At 37.5% G+C, this 27141-nt stretch overlaps 1 protein-coding gene across 2 annotated transcripts in view; it reads left to right on the top strand.

Annotated features, from left to right (window-relative positions):
• Nucleotides 1–24061, top strand: part of RLIM (ring finger protein, LIM domain interacting) — a 31926-nt gene extending 7865 nt beyond the window's left edge. For both annotated transcript variants that reach the window (XM_007188455.2, XM_057538147.1), the window contains 3 exons: nucleotides 14596–14788; nucleotides 15703–15786; nucleotides 17098–24061. In XM_007188455.2, the coding sequence (XP_007188517.2) occupies nucleotides 14620–14788; nucleotides 15703–15786; nucleotides 17098–18716 (1872 nt within the window). In that variant the 5' untranslated portion in view covers nucleotides 14596–14619 and the 3' untranslated portion in view covers nucleotides 18717–24061. The remainder of the gene's footprint in view (nucleotides 1–14595; nucleotides 14789–15702; nucleotides 15787–17097) is intronic.
• Nucleotides 24062–27141: the final 3080 nt, after the last annotated feature.

The raw sequence follows: 27141 nt of genomic DNA, 5'->3' as shown, positions 1-27141 counted from the left end.
GAAGTGTACCACAATGTTTTTCACCACAGAGTAGAGTCTAGAGACCCATTTTATTAACATAATTCTTCCCTGATCTTTTCACACCAGAATGGAGAGAGATCTGTATTTCATCATTTGGACTGCAGTCTCCTGACATCTTTGGCACACTTTAACCTTTAAAATGTTAGTTTTCACTTACCAAACAATAGTGACATTACATCTGTCAGGGGCTGAACTGAACTTGTGGTTTAGAATTATTACATTTTTTTCATTTTTATACCACTTAGGCAGTGAAGGGACTGCTTAAAATGAGACCAGGTTCATTTGGGTGTATGTTAGTAAGATGATTTTACAAGGCTTTTGAGGGCATTGCTTACATTCAGGATTTCCTTTTCTTTGAAGATGTATTGATAATTACTTCTAGTCCAGGGGACCTCGGCAGGTGTTACAGCCGTAACTCACCACTTAAATGTCCATACAGGGTAGAGATGTCTTGCCAGTGCTGGAATCTCTTGACCACCACTCCCAACCTAGGGGAAATGCAGAATGAGGCAGAAAGAATGAAGGCTTTGGGCAAAAGGGGAGCAAATTGGCTTTTTCTCTCCCTGTGCCCTAATCAACTACAAGAAACAAACTGCATTTTAAATGGAAACCTTTATCTTAGCAAAAACATTGTGTTCTGTTTAATGAAGCCTTGCCAGTTTGGTTGCAGTTTTGAAATAAATGAGTGCGTTGCAGGGATGCCATGTGGGAAAAATATTTTCCTTTATTTTCTCTGGTGTAGGCAGGGGGAAAGGAGAGCAGCGTGTTATGATGGAAGTAATAGTAATTTGGATTTGTTCACGTGTTGCTTTGTGAGTGTCTCGTTGTTAAAATTTTGAATTAAAAAGTAAAACCAAAGTAAAAATCCCTCTTGAGGGACTCCCCTGGTGGCGCAGTGGTTGACAGTCCGCCTGCCAGTGCAGGGGACGGGAGTTAGAGCCCTGGTCCGGGAGGATCCCACGTGCCGCGGAGCAACTGGGCCCGTGTGCCACAGGTACTGAGCCTGTGCTCTAAAGCCCGCGAGCCACAACTACTGAGCCCGCGTGCCCCAACTACTGAAGCCCGCACGCTTAGAGCCCGTGCTCTGCAGCAAGATAAGCCACCAGAGTAAGAAGCCCGCGTGCCGCAACTGGAGGAAGCCCTCGCCCAGCAACGAAAACCCACCGCAGTCAAAAGTAAATAAATAAATAAATTTATAAAAAAAAAATCCCTCTTGAATAGAATAAAGCAACCTCTAAATTCATCAGGTGGGAGCTATTTAGGATTTAACAGTCTCTAAAATCACAGTGTTGGGAGGGTTTTGAATGGAGGTATGATTTTTTTGTCTCTAGTTTCCATGTAGGAAATGTTAGAAATTCTAGAATGTCAAGAGTGAACTTGAAGATTGGTGAGTGTAGGAAAGAATCATCTATCCCATGTGTTTTTGTAGAGTATTCATTATTATTTTCGAAAACTGTAAAGGAGATGCATAAATAGTGGGTTTATAGAGCATAAACTATACATTGAGAACACTTTAAAGCTCTTTCCATATGTGGGGTTTCTCTGTCTTACAGATTCTTTAAAGCTGCACTGCCCAATATGGTAACCTCTAAGCACATGTGGCTACTGGACACTTGGAATGTCACTAATTAACTGGAACTGAACTTTTAAGTTGCTTTAATTTTAATTAAGCTAAATAAAAAACTGAAGCAGTGTAAAATTTTTCCATTAAACACAACTTTGTTGTTTCATTAGGACTACATTTCACTTTAATGAAGATTTAGCATCCAACTTGAGATGTGCTGTAAGTGTAAATTACACACCAGATTTCTGAGACTTAGAATTTAAAAAAAGAATATAAAACATCTCACTAATTTTTATATTGATAACATGTTGAAATGATGATATTTTGGTTATGTTGGGTAAATAAGATATTAATAAAATTAATATTTCAAAAATATAAAAGACCATGTAAGGCAGGAAGTGACACTAGTGGTACAGACAAATGCTGTGTGCAGAGATGGATGAAAAAATTGATAGCTGAGATAGTAATAGCTTCTTAGGTGGTAAGATTTCATTAAACCTTGAGGCGTGAGGGAAATGGGGAAAGACTAAGCGGGGGCTGAAGGAACAGCATTAGTAGAAGTGTGAAGGTAGTAAAGCACAAAGTGTGTTGGAGGGAGGGGATGGGGCAATATAAGTGGATTGGTCTTACCAAGAAAATGTTATAACAGAATCGTGCCACTGGGAATATGTGGCTTAGTATGACCCTAGGCCCAGAATAGAAAACCAAGGGGCTATCCATCCTTAATGACATTTTAGTCCAAAGGGTCTTTTGAAATCAGTCTGTTCAAACTCCCACCTAATAAGGACAAACTCCCACCTAATATCTAGCCTCTGCTTGAATATTTCCAGAGATTGGTAATAGCTTGCTTCAAGAGACTGGTTACATCTCCACTTTTAGACAATCTTATTTGTTAGACTATTAAAAGACAGAATTATCTGCTTCCATATTTCTTCAATTCTTGGCCCTAGTTTGACCCTATGGTTCTGCTTTCTTTCATGTTATAACTCCAAATATTTGAAGATGGTAATCATGTCCATTTTTAGTCTTGTCTTCAGGCTAGACATCTCCAAGTAATTCAACCATTTCTTTTTTTTTTTTAAGAAAGTACTTGAACTGCGTTTTTTTTAATTTTTTAAATTTATTTTTATTTATTTATTTATGGCTGTGTTGGGTCTTCGTTTCTGTGAGAGGGCTTTCTCTAGTTGTGGCAAGTGGGGGCCACTCTTCATTGCGGTGCGCGGGCCTCTCACTATCGCGGCCTCTACTTCTTGCGGAGCACAGGCTCCAGACGCGCAGGCTCAGTAGTTGTGGCTCACGGGCCCAGTTGCTCCGCGGCATGTGGGATCTTCCCAGACCAGGGCTCGAACCCGTGTCCCCTGCATTAGCAGGCAGATTCTCAACCACTGTGCCACCAGGGAAGCCCTCTTTTCTTTTTTTTTTTTTTTTAATTTATTTTCTTTGGCTGCGTCAGGTCTTAGTTGCAGCACGCAGGGTCTTCGTCACAGCGTGCAGGATCTTCCTTGCGGTGCGGGCTCTTCATTGTGGTATGCGGGTTCCAGAGCACGTGGGCTTTGTAGTTTGCAGCACGTGGGCTCTCTTGCTGAGGCACGCAAGCTCAGTAGTCGTGGCATGTGGGCTTAGTTGCCCTGCGGCATGTGGGATCTTAGTTCCCTGGCCAGGGATTGAACCCACTTTCCCTGCATTGGAAGGCGGATTCTTTACCACTGGACCACCAGGGAAGTCCCTCAACCGTTTCTTTTATGGCATTCCCTGGCTTCTCACCATCTTGGTCACTCTAGATACTTTCTTGTGTTTGTCAGTGTCCTTTTGGAGGTATTTTAAATGTTTCAAATACTCCACATATAGTCTGAAGAGCAAGTTGCATTGGCACTGTTACCTACTTTTATCTGAACACTATGGCCTGGGAAAACAACATGTGACTCTTAGGTTTCTTAGCAGCCAGGTCAAATGGTCTTTTTATTGAGCTTTTGTTGACTAAAAACTTCAGGTCTTCATGTGAACTCACCAAGACAGGTTTTTTTCCCCTATTCTGTACTCTTTTTTTTTTTTTTAATTTATTTATTTTTGGCTGTGTTGGGTCTTCGTTGCTGCATGCAGTCTTTCTCTAGTTGTGGCGAACGGGGCAGGGGGCTACTCTTCGTTGCGGTGCGCGGGCTTCTCATTGTGGTGGCTTCTCTTGTTGTGGAGCACGGGCTGTAGGTGCACGGGCTTCAGTAGTTGCATCACGCGGGCTCGGTAGTTGTGGCACACGGGCTTAGTTGCCCTGCGGCATGTGGGATCTTCCCGGACCAGGGATTGAACCTGTATCCCCTGCATTGGCAGGCGGATTCTTAACCACTGCGCCACCAGGGAAGCCCCCCCTATTCTGTACTCTTACTATGGATTACTTCAGCTTGCTAACCCTTAAAGTGTTTAAGGTAGCACATTTATCATCATTTTGTTGATTTCAGCTCATCTTCACAGCCCAGAGAATTCAGAATATTTTTTATTATATACATCTTCATTACTAACTCCCAGCTTTGAGTTGTCTGTAGATTTGTTTAGCATTTCGACATGGTTCTTTTAGAAATGCTAAAGACAGGGCTGTTTGCAGGTTAACATTGCTCCATAATCTTTGAGAGTGGTATTTAACAACTGTGAATCTGTTAAATTATTGTCATCAAGCTCCTTGCTACTCAGACTGATCAGCAGCATCAGCATCGCTTGGAGGCTTATTTAAAATGCACGCTCTCAGGCCTCACCCCCAACCTACTGAATCAGAATCTGTATTTTTACAAGATTTCCATATGATTTGTTTGTACGCTGAAGTTTGAGAAGCACTGATCTAGTCCACATTTCTCCATAACGATAGGATGCAAAACCTTTTCAGACTCTGTACAGAAACCAAGCTAGACTAGTCGGCAGTATTATCCTGATGCCCCTATCAAAGAGTTTCTCAACCCTGACTGCACAATGGAATTACCTGTGGAATTTTTAAAATATCACTGTCTGGTTCGCCCCAGAGAAAGCTCCCCAGGTGATTTTAATGTGAGAATCTTGTAAAGCAAGTTGTATGTGAAAGAAAACTATGTAAAGCAAATGAGGTTAATTTGGCAGTGAATTCCACTTCTGGTGAACATATTTCTTCTACGTGTTTGCAATATATCTGATAGTCTATTGCAGAATTTCCCCCTAGGTTTCGCAGATTTTGCTGTGCTATAGCTTACAGACGTCACTTTCTTTGAAGATTACATCATCTAGCATCTTTCCTGTTCTCTGTGATTTCTCAGAGATTATCATTGGAAATATTGCAGTTTTGGCTCTTGATTCTCTCTGAGAAATTTGGTTTTTTCCACTACTTCCAGTTGGAAGATGATTCTCCGTGTTGAATAAAATAGAAGTTGAGTGCCTCTACCTACCATCTTCTGTTAATATACCAACCCCCTCACATGCTTAGTACAAGACTCCATTCTTCTTTCAGATTTTGTTTTTCAAAGCCATTTTAAAAAATCTTTCCCATACTTTTGAAAGTTTCTGTTCCTGGTGGGCTTTAACCTCCCTGGCACTATTCTTAAGACTTTGTGCCATTCTTGTAACAGTCCTTGGTATGTGAGTTTTCTGTTATCTTTGGTTCATGTCCTTCAAATGTCAAAACTTATCAGATGTTTTTGCCTTCTTTGAAAGCTTTACATTTTTAAAGCCTTTCAGCTCTACTGAGTTGTATTTTTTTTTTGAATTTTATTTTTTTATACAGCAGGTTCTTATTAGTTATCCATTTTATACATATTACTGTATATATATCAATCCCAATCTCCCAGTTCATCACACCACCACCACCCCACGCTACTTTCCCCCCTTGGTGTCCATACGTTTGTTCTCTGCATCTGTGTCTCTATTTCTGCCCTGCAAACCGGTTCATCCTGTACCATTTTTCTAGGTTCCACATATATGCATTAATATACGATATTTGTTTTTCTCTTTCTGATTTCGCTCTGTGTGACAGTCTCTAGATCCATTCACGTCTCTACAAATGACCCAATTTCGTTCCTTTTTAGGGCTGAGTAATGTTGCATTGTATATATGTACCACATTTTCTTTATCCATTCGTCTGTCGATGGGCATTTAGGTTGCTTCCATGACCTGGCTATTGTAAATAGTGCTGCAGTGAACATTGGGGTGCATGTATCTTTTAGAATTATGGTTTTTGCTGGGTATATGCCCAACAGTGGGATTGTTGGGTCATATGGTAATACTATTTTTAGCTTTTTAAGGAACCTCCATACTGTTCTCCATAGTGGCTGTATCAATTTACATTCCCACCAACAGTGCAAGAGGGTTCCCTTTTCTCCACACCCTCTCCAACATTTGTTGTTTGTAGATTTTCTGATGATGCCCATTCTGACTGGTGTGAGGTGATACCTCATTGTAGTTTTGGCTTGCATTTCTCTAATAACTAGTGATGTTGAGCACCTTTTCATGTGCTTCTTGGCCATATGTATATCTTCCTTGCAGAAATGTCTATTTAGGTCTTCTCCCCTTTTTTTATAATCTTTTTTTTTTGGCTGTGTTTTGGGTCTTCGTTTCTGTGCGAGGGCTTTCTCCCGTTGCAGCGAGCAGGGGCCACTCCTCATCGCGGTGCGCGGGCCTCTCACTGTCGTGGCCTCTTGTTGCGGAGCACGGGCTCCAGACGTGCAGGCTCAGTAGTAGTTGTGGCTCACGGAGCCAGTTGCTCCGCGGCATGTGGGATCTTCCCAGACCAGGGCTCGAGCCCATGTCCCCTGCATTGGCAGGCAGACTCTCAACCACTGTGCCACCAGGGAAGCCCCTCTCCCCTTTTTTTTTGATTGGGTTGTTTGTTTCTTTAATATTGAGCTGCATGAGCTGTTTATGTATTTTGGAGATTAACCCTTTGTCCGTTGATTCGTTGGCAAATATTTTCCCCTATTCTGAGGGTTGTCTTTTCATCTTGTTTGTAGTTTGCTGTGCAAAAGGTTTTAAGTTTCATTAGGTCCCATTTGGTTGTTTTTGTTTTTATTTCCATTACTCTAGGAGGTGGGTCAATAAAGATCTTGCTGTGATTTATGTCAGAGTGTTCTTCCTGTTTTCCTCTAAGAGTTTTATAGTGTCCGGTCTTACACTTAGGTCTCTAATCCATTTTGAGTTTATTTTTGTGTATGGTGTTAAGGAGTGTTCTAATATCATTCTTTTACATGTAGCTGTCCAGTTTTCCCAGCACCACTTATTGAAGAGGCTGTCTTTTCTCCATTGTATATTCTTGCCTCCTTTGTCATAGATTAGTTGATCATAGGTGCGTGGGTTTTTCTCTGGTCTTTCTATCCTGTTCCATTGATCCATATTTCTGTTTTTGTGCCAGTACCATATTGTCTTGATTACTGTAGCTTTGTAGTATAGTCTGAAGTCAGGGAGTCTGATTCCTCCAGCTCCGTTTTTTCCCCTCAAGATTGCTTTGGCTATTTGGGGTTTTTTGTGTTTCCATACAAATTTTAAGATTTTTTGTTCTAGTTCTGTAAAAAATGTCATTGGTAATTTGATAGGGATTGCATTGAATCTGTAGATTGCTTTGGGTAGTATATTCATTTTCACAATGTTGTTTCTTTCAATCCAAGAACATGGTATATCTCTCCATCTGTTTGTATCATCTTTAATTTCTTTCATCAGTGTCTTATAGTTTTCTGCATTCAGGTCTTTTGTCTCCTTAGGTAGGTTTATTCCTAGGTATTTTGTTCTTTTTCTTGCAGTGGTAAATGGGGGTGTTTCCTTAATTTCTCTTCCAGATTTTTCATTATCAGTGTACAGGAATGCAAGATATTTCTGTGCATTAATTTTGTATCCTGCCACTTTACCAAATTCATTGATTAGCTCTAGTAGTTTTCTGGTGGCGTCTTGAGGATTCTCTATGTATCGTATCACGTCATCTGCAAACAGTGACAGTTTTACTTCTTCTTTTCCAATTTGTATTCATTTTATTTCTTTTTCTTCTCTGATTGCCATTGCTCAGACTTCCAAAACTATGTTGAATAATAGCGGTGAGAGTGGACATCCTTGTCTTGTTCCTGACCTTAGAGGAAATGCTTTCAGTTTTTCATCATTGAGAATGATGTTTGCTGTGGGTTTGTCATGTATGGCCTTTATTTTGTTGAGGTAGGTTCCCTCTGTGCCCACTTTCTGGAGAGTTTTTATCAGAAATGGGTGTTGAATTTTGTCAAAAGCTTTTTCTGCATCTATTGAGATGATCATATGGTTTTTATTCTTCAGTTTGTTAATATGGTGTATCACATTGATTGATTTGCGTATATTGAAGAATCCTTGCATCCCTGGGATAAATCCCACTTGATCCTGGTGTATGATCCTTTTATTGTGTTGTTGGATTCTGTTTGCTAGTATTTTGTTGAGGATTTTTGCATCTATATTCATCAGTGATATTGGTCTGTAATTTTCTTTTTTTGTAGTTTCTTTGTCTGGTTTTGGTATCAGGGTGATGGTGGCCTCATAGAATGAGTTTGGGAGTGTTCCTTCCTCTGCAATTTTTTGCAAGAGTTTGAGAAGGATGGATGTTAGCTCTTCTCTAAATGTTTGATAGAATTCACCTGTGAAGCCATCTGGTCCTGGACTTTTGTTTGTTGGAAGGTTTTTAATCACAGTTTCAATTTCATTACTTGTGATTGGTCTGTTCATATTTTCTATTTCTTCCTGGTTCAGTCTTGGAAGGTTATATCTTTCTAAGAACTTGTTCATTTCTTCCAGGTTGTCCATTTTATTGGCATAGAGTTGCTTGTAGTAGTCTCTTAGGTTGCTTTGTATTTCTGTGGTGTCTGTTGTAACTTCTCCTTTTTCATTTCTAATTTTATTGATTTGAGTCCTCTCCCTCTTTTTCTTGATGAGTCTGGCTAATGGTTTCTCAATTTTGTTTATCTTCTCAAAAACCAGCTTTCAGTTTTATTGATCTTTGCTATTGTTTCCTTCATTTCTTCTTCATTTATTTTTGCTCTGATCTTTATGATTTCTTTCCTTCTGCTAATTTTGGGTTTTGTTTGTTCTTCTTCCTCTAGTTCCTTTAGGTGTAAGGTTAGATTGTTTATTTGAGATTTTTCTTGTTTCTTGAGGTAGGCTTGTATTGCTGTAAACTTCCCTCTTAGAATTGCTTTTGCTGCATCCCATAGGTTTTGGATCATCGTGTTTTCATTGTCCTTTGTCTCTAGGTATTTTTTGATTTCCTCTTTGGTAGCTTCAGTGAGCTCTTGGTTATTTAGTAACGTATTGTTTAGCCTCCATGTATTTGTGTTTTTTACGTTTTTTTCCCTGTAATTGATTTCTAATCTTAAAGCGTTGTGGTCAGAAAAGATGCTTGATATGATTTCAGTTTTCTTAAATTTACTGAGGCTTGATTTGTGATCCTAGATGTGGTCTATCCTGGGGAATGTTCCGTGTGCACTTGAGAAGAAAGTGTTGTAATCTCCTGTTTTTGGATGGAATGTCCTATAAATGTTAATTTAATCTATCTCGTCTGTTGTGTCATTTAGACCTTGTGTTTCCTTATTTATTTTCATTTTGGATGATCTGTCCATTGGTGTAAGTGAGGTGTTAAAGTCCCCCACTATTTTTGTGTTACTGTCGATTTCCTCTTTTAGAGCTGTTAGCAGTTGCCTTATGTATTGAGGTGCTCCTTTGTTGGGTGCATATATATGTATAATTGTTATATCTTCCTCTTGGATTGATCCCTTGATCATTATGTAGTGTCCTTCCTTGTCTCTTGTAACATTCTTTATTTTAAAGTCTATTTTATCTGATATGAGTATTGCTACTCCAGCTTTCTTTTGATTTCCAGTTGCATGGGATATCTTTTTCCCTCCCCTCACTTTCAGTCCATATATGTCCCAGGTCTGAAGTGGGTCTCTTGTAGACAGCGTATATATGGGTCTTGTTTTTGTATCCATTCAGTGAGCCTGTGTCTTTTGGTTGGAGCATTTAATCCATTCACATTTAAGGTAATTATCGATATGTTATCCCTCCCTTCCCTCCCTCCTCTTTTTTCCCTGACTTGAGTCTTTCCTTGACCTCCCAGGCTAAGCTTATAGCTTCTTTCTCTGTTTAGGAGGTTGGACTAGACCTCTAATGACCCTTCCTACCCAGAGATGCTATGCTCTTTAGTGTCTTTTGTGTGTGTGTGCTGAAAACAGCTTCATTGACTCAGGCATCCTTAATCACTGTGCTCCTGGGATCTGGCTCCATTTTCTTAATTGTTATGGGTTTGTTTTTGTAGGTCCTTTTCTTCTCATGTGTTTCCCACTTAGAGAAGTTCCTTTAGCATTTGTCATAGAGCTGGTTTGGTGGTGCTGAATTCTCTTAGCTTTTGTTTGTCTGTAAAGCTTTTGATTTCTCCATCGAATCTGAATGAGATCCTTGCTGGGTAGAGTAATCTTGGTTGTAGGTTCTTCCCTTTCATCACATTAAATATATCATGCCACTCCCTTGTGGCTTGTAGAGTTTCTGCTGAGAAAGCAGCTGTTAACCTTGTGGAAGTTCCCTTGTATGTTTTTTGTCATTTTTCCTTTGTTGCTTTCAATAATTTTTCTTTGTCTTTAATTTTTGCCAATTTGATTACTATGTGTCTCGGTGTGTTTCTCCTTGGGTTTATCCTGTATGGGACTCTCTGCGCTTCCTGGACTTGGGTGGCTATTTCCTTTCCCATGTTAGGGAAGTTTTCAACTGTAATCTCTTCAAATATTTTCTCAGGTCCTTTCTCTCTCTCTTCTCCTTCTGGGACCCCTATAATGCAAATGTTCTTGTGTTTAATGTTGTCCCAGAGGTCTGTTAGGCTGTCTTCATTTCTTTTCATTCTTTTTTCTTTATTATGTTCCGCACCAGTGAATTCCACCATTCTGTCTTCCAGGTCACTTATCCATTCTTTTGCCTCAGTTATTCTGCTATTGATTCCTTCTAGTGTATTTTTCATTTCAGTTATTGTATTGTTCATCTCTGTTTGTTTGTTCTTTAATTCTTCTGGGTCTTTTTAAAGCATTTCTTGTATCTTCTCATTCTTTGCCTCCATTCTTTTTCTGAGGTCCTGGATCATCTTCACTGTCATTATTCTGAATTCTTTTTCTGGAAGGTTATCTATGTCCACTTCTTTTAATTGTTTTTCTGGGGTTTTATCTTGTTCCTTCATCTGGTACATAGCCCTCTGCCTTTTCATCCTGTCTATCTTTCTGTGAATGTGTTTTTTGTTCCACAGGCTGCAGGACTGTAGTTCTTTTTGCTTCTGCTCCTGAGTTGTATTTTTTATAAATTATTTTCAGGACTATTTATTGATCCTTCACAAGTGGACTTTGTCATGTTGTTAGTGTTCAGAATATTAACTGCTTAATATTAGCCAAATGTGGTTTTCTTTGGTTTGAGAAATTATGGCTGAACTTTTTCCTTTGTGCTTTTCTGTATTTTTAAAAATTAGCTGTGTGCTATTACCAATACTAAGTTGTTACTTAGGTACATATGGGACATTTTGGCTTCCTTTTGTTTGTTTCTTTGATTGCCTGGCCCATATAACTTTTATGAGTGTTTTATTTAAGCTCTTGACTTCTAGTCTTCTTAAAGTTTCAAGTTATTATGAAAACAGTATCTTTCAGAAATTTATATAGTTTATTCTTACCAAAAGTAAGGAATCTTAGTTATGAGGTTAGGAAACTCCAAAAATATTGCATCTCCCTCTCCTTCTTTGACATATTTATCTTATTTGTTTAAACAATGATAGAGTAGTTCTAAAAATAATGATCTAAGAGAGACAATGGGGAGAGCTAGGTGTGCCCATGTACAGCCTAAAATTTGTTTAGACTCATCAGACAGGTAGAGAGGCTTCTTTGTTTTTATATCTGAAAGATGGTTTGTTTTTATTTTTCTCTAGTATTGACTTGTAAACATCCAGATACTTCATGTGTTGTGTGTGGGATTAAATCCTAGTACCAATATAGATTACCTCTTTTCTACAGATCAGATTTTCATATGTTTATGGAATTAACTTTTATTTTGTCAATGTGAACTTCAATAAGGTCAATCTGAGGTTGGAAGGAAAAGAATTAGAGAATGAAATTTTTTGTTTGGATTCTTCTCTTAGTTTAGTTTTTGGATATATGTTCTTTCTTTTTAATTTTGTTTTCAGTTTTAGAAATTTCTATTGACATATCCTCATACTCACTGATTATTTCCTCAGCCATGTCCAGTCTACTACTGAGCTCATCAAATATATTGTTTTTTTCTTTTAAGTGGGAAGCAGCCACATAGCACAGGGAGATCAGCTCGGTGCTTTGTGACCACCTAGAGGGGTGGGATAGGGAGGGTGGGAGGGAGACGCAAGAGGGAGGGGATATGGGGATATATGTATACATATAGCTGATTCACTTTGTTATACAGCAGAAACTAACACACCATTGTATAACAATTATACTCCAATAAAGATGTTTAAAAAAAAAAAAAGTGTTGGCTAGTTTCATGTACTATCCCAGAGCGGGGGTTGGCAAACTTTCTGTAGAAGTCCAGATAGTAAATTTTTTTTCACTTTGCTAATCAAAATTGAGCATATTACATAGTTATTTATTTAAAAACAGAGAAACCAAATTTCCACAAAGTTTTTCTTGATAAAACTCACAATGTAATAATAATTGAGTACAGTGTTTTGTAATATAGGTCTACTAATGAGAAGAATGGTATTCTTTTGCTGGCGGAGGGGTAACATTTTGCTTAATTGGTTCTAAACGTACTCCTTTTCAAAATCATTTGCAGATGTTCATTTAGTGTTTTCTGACTTGAAGTGAGATTTTACATATTTCATCTTTGAAAATGTCTATTCACAGATATAGGTAGGTCTTGCTCTCTAATCAGTACACAAGCATAGAATTTTAATGAAGTATATTCACCCCTTAGAAAGGTGTTTATCGAATTTTTCATTAGATTCTTCTGTAGATATTTACTTTTTAGCAAGCATATCATTAGACTGCAGAGTCATCACTTTCAGTTGAAGGCTAGGTGGAAGCTCCTCAGTTACACAGTTAAGTGGATTTTGAAACGGAAATTTCCTTTGTACTTGCATTGAGGTCCAAAAAACACTTCTGGAATTGTAGTTTGTGCTTAGAAAATATATCTGCTACAATTTCTATAGGAATGGAGCTCTCATTTCTTTGATAGCACAAGAAGTGCATAAAGCAGCTTGACATTGTGATTCCAGTGTTAGTTATTGTTGAAATGACTTTACTGTAGTATAAGATTTACATATTATCTAAGCACTGTAATTTTAGGCTGAGTTCATTCAGAAACATTATGAAGTCTTCAGAAAAAGCTAATTTCCCAAGCCATTCCTTGTTTGGTAATAGTAACTGAGAGTAGTTCCTTTCATTCAGAAACAAATCTAATCTTGGACCTGGGTACAACAAATCACAGTAAAACTTTACCAGTGCTAAGCCATCAAAATGAGCACCTGGTAGAGCAAGTCAGGATATTCAGCTTCTATTTCTGACAAAAATTCATGGAACTCACTATGTTTAAGTCCACTGTAGTGAAGTTCACCGTTGACATTACTGGTTCAATAATGATAGATACAAATATTTTTTACAAACTACCTATAACTGCTATATAATGAATAACCATAGACTTCAAACACCTTACATTTTCATAGGCTTTGTAAATTTGTCCAAGTAGGTCTACACTTTTTTTTTAACCACTGTTTCAGTTGTAACACATCTTAGCAGATTCCACTTCATGTTGTGCTGAATTAGTGTTTCTCAGCTTCTTTGAAAATATTATCACCTGTAGTTGTTCCATGCAAACTCTTCATAGAGGCCACTTCTGTAGTTACTTCAAACTCCTCAAATAATCAATGCTTGACTCCTTGAATAAACAGCTGAATAGTATCAGTTATATTTGTCAGCTCATCAAGAACCAAGGAAAACCACTGGAAATCATTTGCTCCCTTGTTTTTCACTTGATTATTGACATATCCCAGTATTCTCAACTTTCTGAGCAACTGTTCTCATCAAAAGGCTAATAATCTTAAACAAGTTTATTTTCTGTGGACACGTTTCTTTAGCTTCTGCAGTCAAACACAGTTTAACTAACACATCATCGACAAATGGCTTTGCTTGCTTAGCCAACAAATGAGCCACTTGGAAACTTAACTTTGGTTGAAGCCTCATTTTTTATGTTTGTGAGGAAATATTTTGTGATGAGATACTTTGTTTTAAATTTTTTAATTTTTCAGACTGTAGCTTTCCTGTGAATTGGGAATATTGTGATGAGTGCTTAGTCTGATAATATTAATGTATATTTTATTTTAGCACAGTTTTAGCGCTGTTGCATTATAAATATTACCTTTGCCATCTAATAACAAAATAATCCATATGCCACTGCACCTTTAGGCATTTGAAGTCCATTTTCTCTTCATTTAATATGATGAGTATGCATTGGTAATTTAAAAAATGTCACAGTGTGGTGATAAGCATGGCACTTGAAATGCTGTCAAGTTATAATTGCATCGCTGCAACTTACAGTGCACAGATCGCCAGTGCAAAGTAGTGAGAGTGCCACATACAGTCTTGGTCACAACTATTCAGCTCTGCCATTATAGCATGAAGCAGCCATAGAAAATATGTAAGTGAATGTGTATGGCTGTATTCCAATAAAACTTGAACACTGAAATTTGGATTTCATATGATTTTCACACATCACAGAATATTCTCTTAAAAAAACATTTAAAGGTGTAAAAATCATTCTTAGATCTCAAGGAGAAAAAAATAGGCACCAGGGCTAAATTTGGCCCATGGGCCATAGTTTGCCAACCCCTGACCTAGTCTTTTCGTAGTATAACAGTGCTTTTCAGGAGTTTTTCTGTTATGAAATTTCATTCATATGAGGTCTTAAAATCCACGTCTGGACCTGCATTCTGGATTTTCGCATAACTAAAACTGTTCTATAGAATACATACTGACTTCTGTTTTCAAGATTGATCTCCTTTCTCCTTTTAGATAATTTTCCACTTGTTCATCAAGATGGAAAGCTCAGATTCTAACGATAAAGGAAGCGGTGATCAGTCTGCAGCACAGCGCAGAAGTCAGATGGACCGATTGGATCGGGAAGAAGCTTTCTATCAATTTGTAAATAACCTCAGTGAAGAAGATTATAGGCTTATGAGGGATAACAATTTGCTAGGCACCCCAGGTATGCAATGTGTAGTTTAAGGATTTATATATGTAAATTGCTGGTCTTAAAAAAAAAAAGGAAACCTGTATTTTAAAAAAATGTTTCTTTAGCCATTATGAAGTATGATTTTAATACAAGGGATGTAGAGTGACATTAACTGCTGTACTTATTACATGATTTTGTTCACTCATATTTGGAATTATCCTATGTCAGGTTCTTTAGTTAGGAATTATATTATGAATTTATAATGAGCTAAATTCAAGAGAGTGGACCTGAACAATCTTTTTGTTACTTCTCTTTATATAACTTACTAGACATTAGTAGTCTTGAGGAGCTAATGGGAACTTCAGTTCTTAGGACAGACATACTCTGTCATAATCAACCAGAGCTAGCCTTGGGTAAAATAGTCAATTATTCAGAACTTTGTGCTTGGTTATTCTCCTTTGCTTGATTAGGTCCCATTTGATTCTAGTTAAAATTCATTATCTCCCTTCCTCCTTGTTTCTCTTTAATTCTATTAACCTTTGAGTGATTCCTTACATTTTAAAAGGTAAGGTGTTAGTTAGCATGGCTCTTATAAGAGGGAGTGCATTTTGAGGCAACAGTACCAGATTTGAGTCAGAATGCCAAAGTTGGCATTCTCGCCCTGCCATATATTAATTAACACGTCAGTCTCTCACTCAGTCTGAGTTTCATTGTTTTAAAATGCAGATAATATCTGCCTCCCAGAGTTGCAGTTTTAAGCGATGAGATACTGTATGCAAAAGCATTTTGTAAACTGGAAAGAAATGTGAATAAATATAAGTTGTAATATCATGCTCTCAAATAGTTGAATTTTACCCAGGTTTCCTACTCACTCTCTGGTTGTCATCTCAGATGGATAAGTCATTGTTTTTTATTCATAATTTGGCAAACATTTTAAACTATTTTAGGTGAAAGTACTGAGGAAGAGTTGCTGAGAAGACTACAACAAATTAAAGAGGGCCCACCACCACAAAACTCAGATGAAAATAGAGGTAAATTTTGCTTGGGGATGGGGGGAGGGGTGGAGGATGGAATGGATAAGGAGCTTCCTAATGATAAATGTCAGCCAAAGATAATCTAGCAATGGCACAAATTAATTTGGTGCTAAGTAACTGCTCATAAAAACAACTGGCATTTTCTTGATATTTGGTGAGAATGTTAACTCTTTTTTTTCTGCTTCACCTTTGGGTTTTTTGTGTTAATTGGAACATAGTGAGGAATGGCCTATTTTAAATGTGATTTTTTTTTCTTGATTTTCCACCTCCATTGAAATTTCCCCCTACCTACTGTATTATTCCTTCCTTATAAACATGAGTTCCTCACCAGCAGAAAGACATGTTGCATTCTCTAATCTGATGGTTCTCAGTGGGGTATAATTTTGCCCCCTAGGGGACATTGGCAATGCCTGGAGACATTTTTGGTTGTCATGACTGGGGGTTTGCTATTGGTATCTAGTGGGTGGAGGTCAGGGATGCTGCTAAACATCCTAAAATGCACAGCACAGCCCCCACAACAAAGAATTATCTGGCTCAAAATATAAATAGTCCCACTGTTGAGAAATCTTGCTCTTACCTCAGGTCTGGTGTTTCTCCCTCAATGTGAAATAGGGAATTTGACTAACATAAGAAGCCATGATAACAGTTAGGTTCTCGAATGTGCCATTATATGTACTGTGCTAACTTCAGACTATTTACTTGGTCTGATCTCCAATTTCATGTTAATTTAAAATCTTGGTAACGTGAAGAAGTATTCAAATACTTTTAAACCTGTAAATCTTGTTTATATTTTTGCAGTGACTAAAGCAGTCTTGTATTTTTAAATGTCCCATATTATCAAAGGCACTTAAGTCAAGAGCCTAAAGAAATGTAGACTAATGAAAATTTGACAAAAAAATGTAATTTGAACTAAAATATTAGCCCTGTACCTTAACTGGTGTTTAACTTGGTTGATTACATTAGTGTTGACAGTGGACTGAAAAAATGTTGTCATCTGACAGTCCACAGTGGTATGTTAGGCTCTGTATATGATGAAGTGCTAAAAATAGAGTTCTTCCCAATTCCCTTTTTTAAAAAAAAAATCCCTAAATTTCTCTACGATTAGCTTGCTCTTTTAAAATGGAATTGAAACTTTCCTGCTTTTACTGCAAATCAATGCAGTATGGTTTACAAAAATCTGTAAATGTGAAATCTGTTCAGAATCTTTGTTCTTTTTTTCTAATACGAAGTTTCTGAGTACTCTTACATGATTTCCTAATTTTAATAGTTCCTTTTTCTTCCTCTCTTCCCTCCCTTTTTTAAAAACAGGTGGAGACTCTTCAGATGATGTGTCTAATGGTGACTCTATAATAGACTGGCTTAACTCCGTCAGACAAACTGGAAATACGACAAGAAGTGGGCAAAGAGGAAACCAATCTTGGAGAGCAGTGAGCCGGACTAATCCAAACAGCGGTGATTTCAGATTCAGTTTAGAGATCAATGTTAACCGTAATAATGGGAGCCAAAATCCAGAGAATGAAAATGAGCTATCTGCAAGACGTTCTAGTGGAGAAAGTATGGACAACAACAGCCAAAGGCAAGTGGAAAATCCACGATCTGAATCAACATCTGCAAGGCCACCCAGATCAGAACGAAATTCAACTGAATCATTAACAGGAGAAGCCCCACCTACCAGAGGTCAGAGAAGGGCAAGAAGTAGGAGCCCAGACCATCGGAGAACCCGAGCAAGAGCTGAAAGAAGTAGATCACCTCTGCATCCAATGAGTGAAATTCCACGAAGATCTCATCATAGTATCTCATCTCAGACTTTTGAGCATCCTTTGGTAAATGAGACTGAGGGAAGTTCTAGAACCCGGCACCACGTGACATTGAGACAGCAAATAAGTGGACCTGACTTGCTAAGTAGAGGTCTCTTTGCAGCTTCTGGAACCAGAAATGCCTCACAAGGAGCAGGGTCTTCAGATACAACTGGCAATGGTGAATCTACAGGATCAGGCCAGAGACCTCCAACCATAGTCCTTGATCTTCAAGTAAGAAGAGTTCGTCCTGGAGAATATCGGCAGAGAGATAGCATAGCTAGCAGAACTCGGTCAAGGTCTCAGACGCCAAACAACACCGTCACTTACGAAAGTGAACGAGGAGGTTTTAGGCGTACGTTTTCACGTTCTGAGCGAGCAGGTGTGAGAACCTATGTCAGTACCATCAGAATTCCAATTCGTAGAATCTTAAATACTGGTTTAAGTGAGACTACATCTGTTGCAATTCAGACCATGTTAAGGCAGATAATGACAGGTTTTGGTGAGTTAAGCTACTTTATGTACAGTGATAGTGATTCAGAGCCTAGTGGCTCAGTCTCGAGTCGAAATATGGAAAGGTCAGAGTCACGGAATGGAAGAGGGGGTTCTGGTGGTAGTAGCAGTTCTGGTTCGAGTTCCAGTTCAAGTTCCAGTTCTAGTTCCAGTTCTAGTTCCAGTTCCAGTCCTAGTTCCAGTTCCAGTGGTGAAAGTTCAGAGACTAGCTCAGAGGTATTTGAAGGCAGTAATGAAGGAAGCTCATCATCAGGCTCATCAGGTGCCAGGCGAGAGGGTCGACACAGGGCCCCAGTAACATTTGATGAAAGTGGCTCTTTGCCCTTCCTTAGTCTGGCTCAGTTTTTCCTCTTAAATGAGGATGATGATGACCAACCTAGAGGACTCACCAAAGAACAGATTGACAACTTGGCAATGAGAAGTTTTGGTGAAAACGATGCATTAAAAACCTGTAGTGTTTGCATTACAGAATACACAGAAGGCAACAAACTTCGTAAACTACCTTGTTCCCATGAGTACCATGTCCACTGCATCGATCGCTGGTTATCTGAGAATTCTACTTGTCCTATATGTCGCAGAGCAGTCTTAGCTTCAGGCAACAGAGAAAGCGTTGTGTGATTAAGGTCTGAACTCTCAGCTATGTAGCTGGTATAGTGATGGGCAAACAGGAATCACTTGCTTTATGTCCACTTTTTGAGTGGTGCTTAAATGTAAAGTAGCAACCTGAATTGAGTCATTGCTTTCTGAATGAATTATTGTCCTTTCTCTAATTTCTGTTCCAGAATAAAAGGAAATATTTAAAAAGCAACGTTTTAGGACATAAAAATCTGATTTCAGTATCAGTAATTGTTATTACTGATGATTTATCATATATAGTTGTCAGTTTCTCCTTTGTTATCTTAAAAGATCTGCCTTAGCAATGGCTTTTATCTGTTTCATGTTGATCTTTAAAGTTTCCTATGCCATAGGAAAGAGGGGCGAAGGAAATTCCCAGTTTAGACTAAGTTACAGTACATGTTTCCTAAGTGATTGCTTAAAGCTATACTGTTCCCAGTTATTAGTTGGCACAAATTCACCTACATTCTGAATATCATTTGTTCACCTTTCAGACAAGGTGATATTGGACATGTCAGTGTAAATAACACTAAGGTTAGGATCTTCTAAGTGTATAACTGTCTCCTAAGCCCATCACTGTGGCACACTGTAGAGTGAGCTTATAGTTTAATTGAGATATTTATCTTGTGGAAATATTAAAAAAAAGCCTATGCTTGTGTAAGTGAAAAAAAATCACATTCATTTGTTTAAAAATGTAAAGCTATTTTGTAGAGGCTCAGTACTTTTCCAATGCACTGTTGTATTAATGCGTTAAAAATTGTAAAGTACCATGCTTAGAAATGAAAAAACTGCTTTTTGTGAGCCAACATAGTAAAAAACACACCAAACAAAGTACAAAGCTGCTTTTGTAAGTGTGTAGATGTAAGAGCAGAACATATCTATGATATTTAATGTATGTGAACAGCTACTGTGACATGCAAAGGAAAGGACAGAGTGCAGAATTGAACTGCATTGAAGATCAGTGGAAATTGTTTATTTTAACTTGGATTTAGGCAGGAAATGAAAGACAGGAGGAGTAAAGAAAACTGCTTGGAAGAACTTAAACTTTTCATGAAGACAGTAGTCATACAGATGTGAGTGAACTGGTTTCATATGGTGAGATCCTGGACACAGTATTCTACTTGAGCAGATGACGCAAATTTGGCAGAGCTTTGGTTTAAGGAAAACAAACCACTAGCCCTTAGCACAAGTTACACTGATGTTTTTTACAAGACTGCTCCTCAAAAAAAAAAAAAAACCCAAAAAGCAAAAGATGGAGGAAAGAGACTACAAACCACTTTAGCATAGGAATTGAAGTTGGTGCAGATGTATGTACTAATAGGAAAGTCTCAAATTTGCATTGTTTTCGAGATTTGTCATTCAAGGTACCGGTGCCCACTTGTTTAATGTTTTGTTACTATCTCTCTAACACAGACCTAACATCTCACATTTAAAGACAAGGTGAAGAATTAAGGGATTTTTATTCTTTGTGGAAAGTGAGTCGTGTTGGGTTATTTGAAATTGAAATTTTAAATGTGCTGCCCATATTTGAAGTTGAGAATGCTGACTCACAAATCTATGGGATATGCACTTTATGTTGTTTCCTTAGTAAGCTTTGTGAAGAACCCCAGTACTCTTGCCAGCTTTCTCTTGAGGCTCGTTGGGGTTAGGATTAGTCTGACTGTGGAGGACTGTCTTTGTTTTTCTGGGAAAAGCTAATGGGCCCAAAGAGGGATTGAACACATCCTTGGCCTTTAACAAAGTGAGCTAATTACCCAGGCCTAGTCAGATACTCTACAAAATAAACAAGTCTGCTTTAGAAATTATCTGGCCACCTTAACTGTTATCAACTCAGCTGTAAAGATTATTTCAAAGCTCATTCTTTCATATTTTCCTCTGGCTTTCAATCCTACCTAAGTATCAAGGAAATTGTAAATATGGTAGTTGTTTACTAAGGATATGTACTGCTCTTGCAAGGAAATAATGTCCAAACAAAGCTTCACTTATTTTTTTTTTAATATAAGCAGATTTCACTGTTTATGGCGCTTATGTAATACATTTTATCTTTTTAAAAAAATTGTCCATGTAAAAGTCAGGATTCCTTTATATTTGTGAGCCATGTCTCCTTTCCTAAGGGTGTATTCTTTGGTTTTCAGATCTGCAGGGTATTTCTGATTGGCTAAAAACAAACCCAGTTTCCTCTTGGTATAAAATGTCCCATTCTTATATAGGGGTGTTCATTTTAAATAGTTTAAAAACAACTGCATCACATTCTAAGCATAAAAGAAAGTTATTAACAGGTACCTTCCTAACCTCCCAAGATGTATTTTACTCATTTGTGAAGTATTAAAGAGGTAACTCATGCAGAATGCTGGTTATGAATGTAGATATTGAAGCTATTCATAAACACTGGAAATAGAATTTTAAGTTTTTAGCCTTCAGTAGGATGCACATATTGGACATGTGCATGTGGAAACCTTTTTCAGTAGCACTCATTAATTTCCATTGGATTGTGTAGAATGGATGCAAATATTTTAGTGGAATTTGCTACTTGATTTTTTTTTTGCAAGGTCCATGACCAATATGTACTTACTAGTATGGACATTGAAGACAAGGTCATTTGTAGGTGTCAGATGTACATTGGAGAACAAAAATCTTTTTTCCCACCAGCATCCAAACACCTGTTCTCTTGAGGAAGCATTTTCTTGCAAAAGACTTTACATTTCATTTTGTATCTTTGCACTTTTTCTTTATTACAGGAAGGTTCTGTCTTGAGGACCTAGTTTGAACTTCATGCAGTAATAGGAACAAGAAAATCAATGTTGGGATTACATTGTTCAAGGCATAGGGAAAAGTACTAAAAATGGAATTTCCTTGAATATTTCAGATTATTTTTTAAAATTCACTTACTAGTCTGAAACATTTGAGGTGTTATGTTTAACTCCAAGCAGTTGACATGATTGAGATTAGTACTAAAAACAAAATTGAACAAGTTAGCTTTAAAGTTTGCAGACTTTTATCTGTAGCAACACTAGAAGATGAGCCATATTCTTAATTTGGAATATTTGCTCTAAAAAGAACACATTAGTTATACCTCAGTGGTGTTGATGGAGGTGGGGATTGAGAAAAGTGTTCACATTAGTGTTGGAGTATAGGTAATCAGTTGTACAGTTAACAATGACAAAAAACGTTTAGCACCAGGATTTTATATATATATGTATGTGTGTGTATATATATATATGTATAAAATCTCTAAAAACATGATTGTTGGAGTTCATCCAAACTTTAAGATTAGGAAACTATTATCTATAAGTGTTACCTCAAGTAATTTTTTTTCCCTGGGAAAACATGTTCATTCCGTGCCAAGTATTCTCTCCTAGTGTCCGTGTCTCAAATTATATTTATGAAGGGTTATCACTTAATATACTTTGTATTTAATCACCTGCTTCCCAGATGTCCACGACATAAAATGGGTCAAGCATCAGCCATAACTTTTGGCAGTTTGCAAAATACCCGTGTGATAAGGAGGTGAATGGCCATTTTTACAGCTTGCTAGAATACAGTGGCACCTTGTGGTGGTTGTTGATACTTTTAAAGATGGAGGATATTTTTATTCCTCCCTTTACTCCACCCCATTTCTTTGTTGTTTTGTGAATGAAAAATACTTGTAATCTGCCTTATTTGAGTTTTTAAGTTTTACCTTACTGGCTTCCCTGTCAAATGTATTACCAATATTAAATACATAGAAGCCACGTTTGCAGGGCACTTTTATTGTCTTATAAGACTATGCTGATTGCTACTTTCTAAAGTATTCTGTACCTTAGTAATGCAAGAGACTGATAAGGCACATGTTAAAGTGTCAGGCGTTTTTTCCCCCTTAGTATAATTCTTCAGTATGTGTAATATTCAGTAACAGTGTTGTAATTCATTGAGTTAACGAGTAAATTGTGCGCTTTTGAAAAAACATTTGAAAATGTAAGTCAACTTATAACATGCTTCATTTGGAAAATTAAAGTGCAAGGTCCAAGTAACTAGTATTTCAGTTATTTTTAAATCAGATTTTTAATAAGCAACTAAGAAATAGCTGTGAGTTACGTACCTGCCCTTTACAATTTTTAGCATTCTGAAATGAGTTCTTAACTGGAACATTTCTAAAATACTAATATTCCCAACAAGTAAGCAATCTCACTTGATTTAAGTAACTCCATTTTGTATCTAAAATACAGTATAGAATTGAGCTGTTACTGAGCTGTTGGACTCTCAAGGAATAACAAGTTTGTATCAGTTTTACAATTATTTTCATGTCTACATAGGTATTTTAATTCAAATTTGAAGAAAATAGGCACACCCTTCAACACTCAGAGATACTTATTTTTGATTAGGATTTGTTTACTAAAGACCCCCAAGCTGCTTTATAGTTACTTAGATTGAGTGATATCTTAAAGACATGCAGTGAAAGTGAACCCCATCATACCACTGTGCCTAGTTATTTCAGGGTTCCTCTATCAGTTCCTCATCTTGCAGATTTATCCTAATTCCAAGGTATGGCTGAACCAGCTGTCCAGCCTTAACTCTTTTGAGTGCCCCTTTGCTAACGTTCTTTTAACTGAGAGTGATCTGTGTTTTAACCGTCCAATGTTTGGATTTTACCTCTTGATGGCTCCATTTGTCCCTGGTGCTGCTTTTAAAGGTGTAGGGCCATGTGATCAGGTATCAAGTTGAGTAGGTACGCAGTTGGCCTGGTTATGTATCTGTGCCTGTTTTATCTTCTCCCAGGAAGAGCTGCTTTGGTATAGATGTTTACTTAGATTCAGATAAAGAACTGGGCAGCGATTTTGGAAAGCTTTCTGAAGCCTATAAGAACCTGAGGGGATTTGGAGGGGGAACAGTAACAAAGGCTGCCTTTATGTCTTTGAACATGAAGCACATAAATGTATGTTCTGTAAAGACTAAAGTGATTGTTATACCAGGGCTTCCTGACCTCTGGGAGAGACTTTCAAAAAAGCAGAAAGGAGCACAAAGTGAAGTGAATTTGGTTGGTTTGCTTTATCTGGTTTCTCATTTTCTTTCAATTTAAACCTGAACACAACACCCTTCTCCAATATCTATCCAGCAGACTCCTGGTTGGGAAGCCCTGTGTTAAATTTTGAGAATGTACCCAGTTTCCTTTTTTTTTTTTTTTTTGTACAGTGCTTTACATCTGCTAAAAGTTAACTTGTTTAATGCAAAACAAGACCTTGAAGGGTCAGTCATACTAAAGCTGGTTTGATTATTAATAGTTATCTTTTAGGAAGAAGCTTTTTCCCTATGTAAGATGTCATACTGCAGATTTAAAATATAGACTATCAATAAAATGCATGAAGTGATCATTTGTGCTTGATCATCTCTCCTTGGGTTTTTCTTTTAAAAGGGGAATCTGATAAAGGTTCTGTTGCTCACACCAATGTCAGATGTGGTTTTTAGAATCGAGTAGAATTACAGTGCAACCTTGATTTTGATTCCCCTCAGTGTGGGCAGGTACTGGTTTATGGAATATAACTTCCGTATCATGTAATTTAATGGCTTAATCTTTCAGTGGTAAAATAAAAGATTAAACTCTATTCCTATATAAGAATCCGGGAAAGATTTATGTAAACGACATTTTAAGTAGGTGCATCTTTGCTGTTTCTTGTATTCTCCCCATTGCCCTGCCCACTCCCTTGCTTGATCTCTGTAAATACAAAAACTTGTCTAGGTGTGCATGTGTGCTCACACAGCTTTTGTCTTCCATCCCTACTTCCAGTCTCAAACATGTTGCCTAAACCACTAAGAGTCTTTGTTTCTAAGTAGGTCATCACATTCTGATACCTGGATGTGACTTCCCTTTGGTACTGGTATTCATTTAGCTGATGGTGAATTTTATTACCATTTCATTTCCTCTAGTGCCTACAGAGCCCTATCATTGGCATAGGAACACAGTTCCTCGGGATTTTTGGCGTGGTCAGCTCTTCTTTTCCCCATGACCTTCCCAGGGTTTTTTACTTTTAGTGTCATTCATGATTCTATTCTTTGAAACTCAAGAACACCAACACCACTGAATAGTTCACATTCTAGACAACAAAGTAAGCCAATACACAGGCATCATGTTGAGGGAAATTTAGAAAAGGACCATTACCTAGAACAATTTGGTAAATCAGAGTGGATTATAGCTATACTCTTAATGGTCGTTTAAAAAACAGGAAATGAAAGCTAGGGTCCAGTTTCTTTGAATTCAGGCAATATTTAAATTTAAGACCTTGCAAATGGATTACTAATGGCTATATTAAAAACAGCTAATTTTTTTTCTGGTTGCGGTCAGGTGTTTTATTAAGTATTATAAGTTAATCCTCAGTTATTCTGAGGTTTATTATTACCACCCTGTTTTATAAATGTTGTGACTGAGATACTGGCATTTGGTAATTTGCCCAAGGTCACGTAATGAGTGGCAGAGTATTTCCAAGTCTGATCTCTGATTCCAGAGCTTATTTTCATTGTGCTCTTAATCCTGCTGCCATAATATGGGCCCTAATTTGTTTTTTTAAATATTTATCTCAAGTCCTAGAGTAATTAATTACTTATGAGGTATGATTTCTTAGAATAAACATTGGTTTTGGGTAGTTTGCCAAGGAAAACTCAAAGGGCAAGTCTGAGAAGGATGAAAGATCATATTGTAAATTCTGTAAGTCACTTTGGGCATTACTAAATACACCTTAGCGTTATGTGTATCAAGGTGTTTCACTTCCAAAAATTTGGAAGGAAGCTGGAATGTGTTGTAGAAATCTTTAATGTTAATGGTCATCTCAGCCTCATTAAATGTGCTCTTGGCCCCAGTTATGACTTGATTTGAAATATGAAATGACTAGAAAAAAATAGTAGCTTTTTTTCTTAGAATGCCAGCCAGTTTTATTGGCATCCAAGTTAATGCCCTTTAAAGTTGCCTTGGGCAACCATAGGCATTCCAAGAATGTCATGCTTGCTCAGAAGATACTTGGAACTTGTGAGCAACTGAGAGAAGCAGCCCTCTTCAGTTTGTTCATGTTGTCATCCTTGAGATGAGTCTTGACTGTTTCAAAGAATTATCTTTTTCTCAGTGGATGGAGATTGCCACCCTTAAGCATATTCAGAAAAATACTGTGTGTTCTGAAAGCAATCGCAAACAAGGCAGTTCAAGTAATAGATTTAGGAAAAGTAAATGGCTGCCTAGGTGAGTGCTTTAAAAAGATTATCACGCCTCATTCAACATTTAAACACAGGGAGAAATAGAACCCCTACTCACAAGGAGCAGGCGTTTCAGTGGGGAGACATGTAAAGTATTACAAAAACCTTAGAAGATACACATAGCGTAATTATCCATCCCCATGCAAATGATATTTGATGGGAGTAGCGAGGAGGAACGGAATGAACAAGGGCTCATTTGAATTTAGAGTTTGTTTCCTCAGCTAATAAGAGGTAAATACGTATTGTGCTTGCACTATGTACTAGGCATTGTGGTGGTCCGAGGTTTCTCTTCCCCTTGTATTTGGCAGGATGGGGACCCGAAGCCTCTGAAAATATTGCTGAATTTCTCAGTGGACAGTGTTGCTGACTGTGATGTACCTACTTTTAAAAAAATTCACAATTTCCCCTATCTGTACCAGATGTTCTAGAATAGTGCTGTCCAGTGGGAATATAATGCAAGTCACGTGTAATTTAAAAATCTCTAGCAGCTACATTACAAAAGGAATAAAGATAAGAGTTGCAATTCATGTTTATTTAACCCAATAAAGTAAAAATCTTTTAACGTGATCAATATAAAAATTATTAGATATTTACATTGGTTTTTTTTTTCATATTGAGTCTTCAAAATCTATTTTACGCGTATACTATGTCTCATTTTGGACACCAAATGCTCAGTAGCAACAAGTGGCTAGTGGCTACCATATTGAACAGTACAGTTCTAGAACAATATGGGAGAGAGTGATTAAAGTGGGTGGGATGCAAATGGTGATATGTTTTAAAATTTCACCTGTAGATATGCATACCTTATCTGCTCACACTGCCCTAGAACTAAATAGGCATCATGCTTTTACTTGCGTGTCAAAGCTGTGGCTTAGAGTGTCTATCCAAGCTTACAAAACTACCATCTTTCTCCTCCCCTTTTGAGGTTAAAAGAATACACTCCCTACCAAAGCTTGAAGTCTAACCATTAACAATAGCAAAAAACCTTACTTAGCTGGTTGAGGGCTCTTAGGATTAAAGGTTAGGGAAGCCCATCACAACTCCACCATTATGTAGCAGCTAATAAATAGCAGTTGTTACATTTACTTATTGCAGGAACAAGCACCCAAAGTTTAATGTGGATTCTCTTAGTTCAGTTATGTTAAAATAATACAAATAATTTCCAAGCAGTTGCTATATAATCTGAAATTGCTGCGTTTGAATACTCCTGGCA

The sequence above is a fragment of the Balaenoptera acutorostrata genome, chromosome X, assembly GCF_949987535.1.
Source record: "Balaenoptera acutorostrata chromosome X, mBalAcu1.1, whole genome shotgun sequence".
Taxonomy (NCBI): Eukaryota; Metazoa; Chordata; class Mammalia; order Artiodactyla; family Balaenopteridae; genus Balaenoptera; species Balaenoptera acutorostrata.
This window is presented reverse-complemented; position numbering and strand designations above follow the sequence as displayed.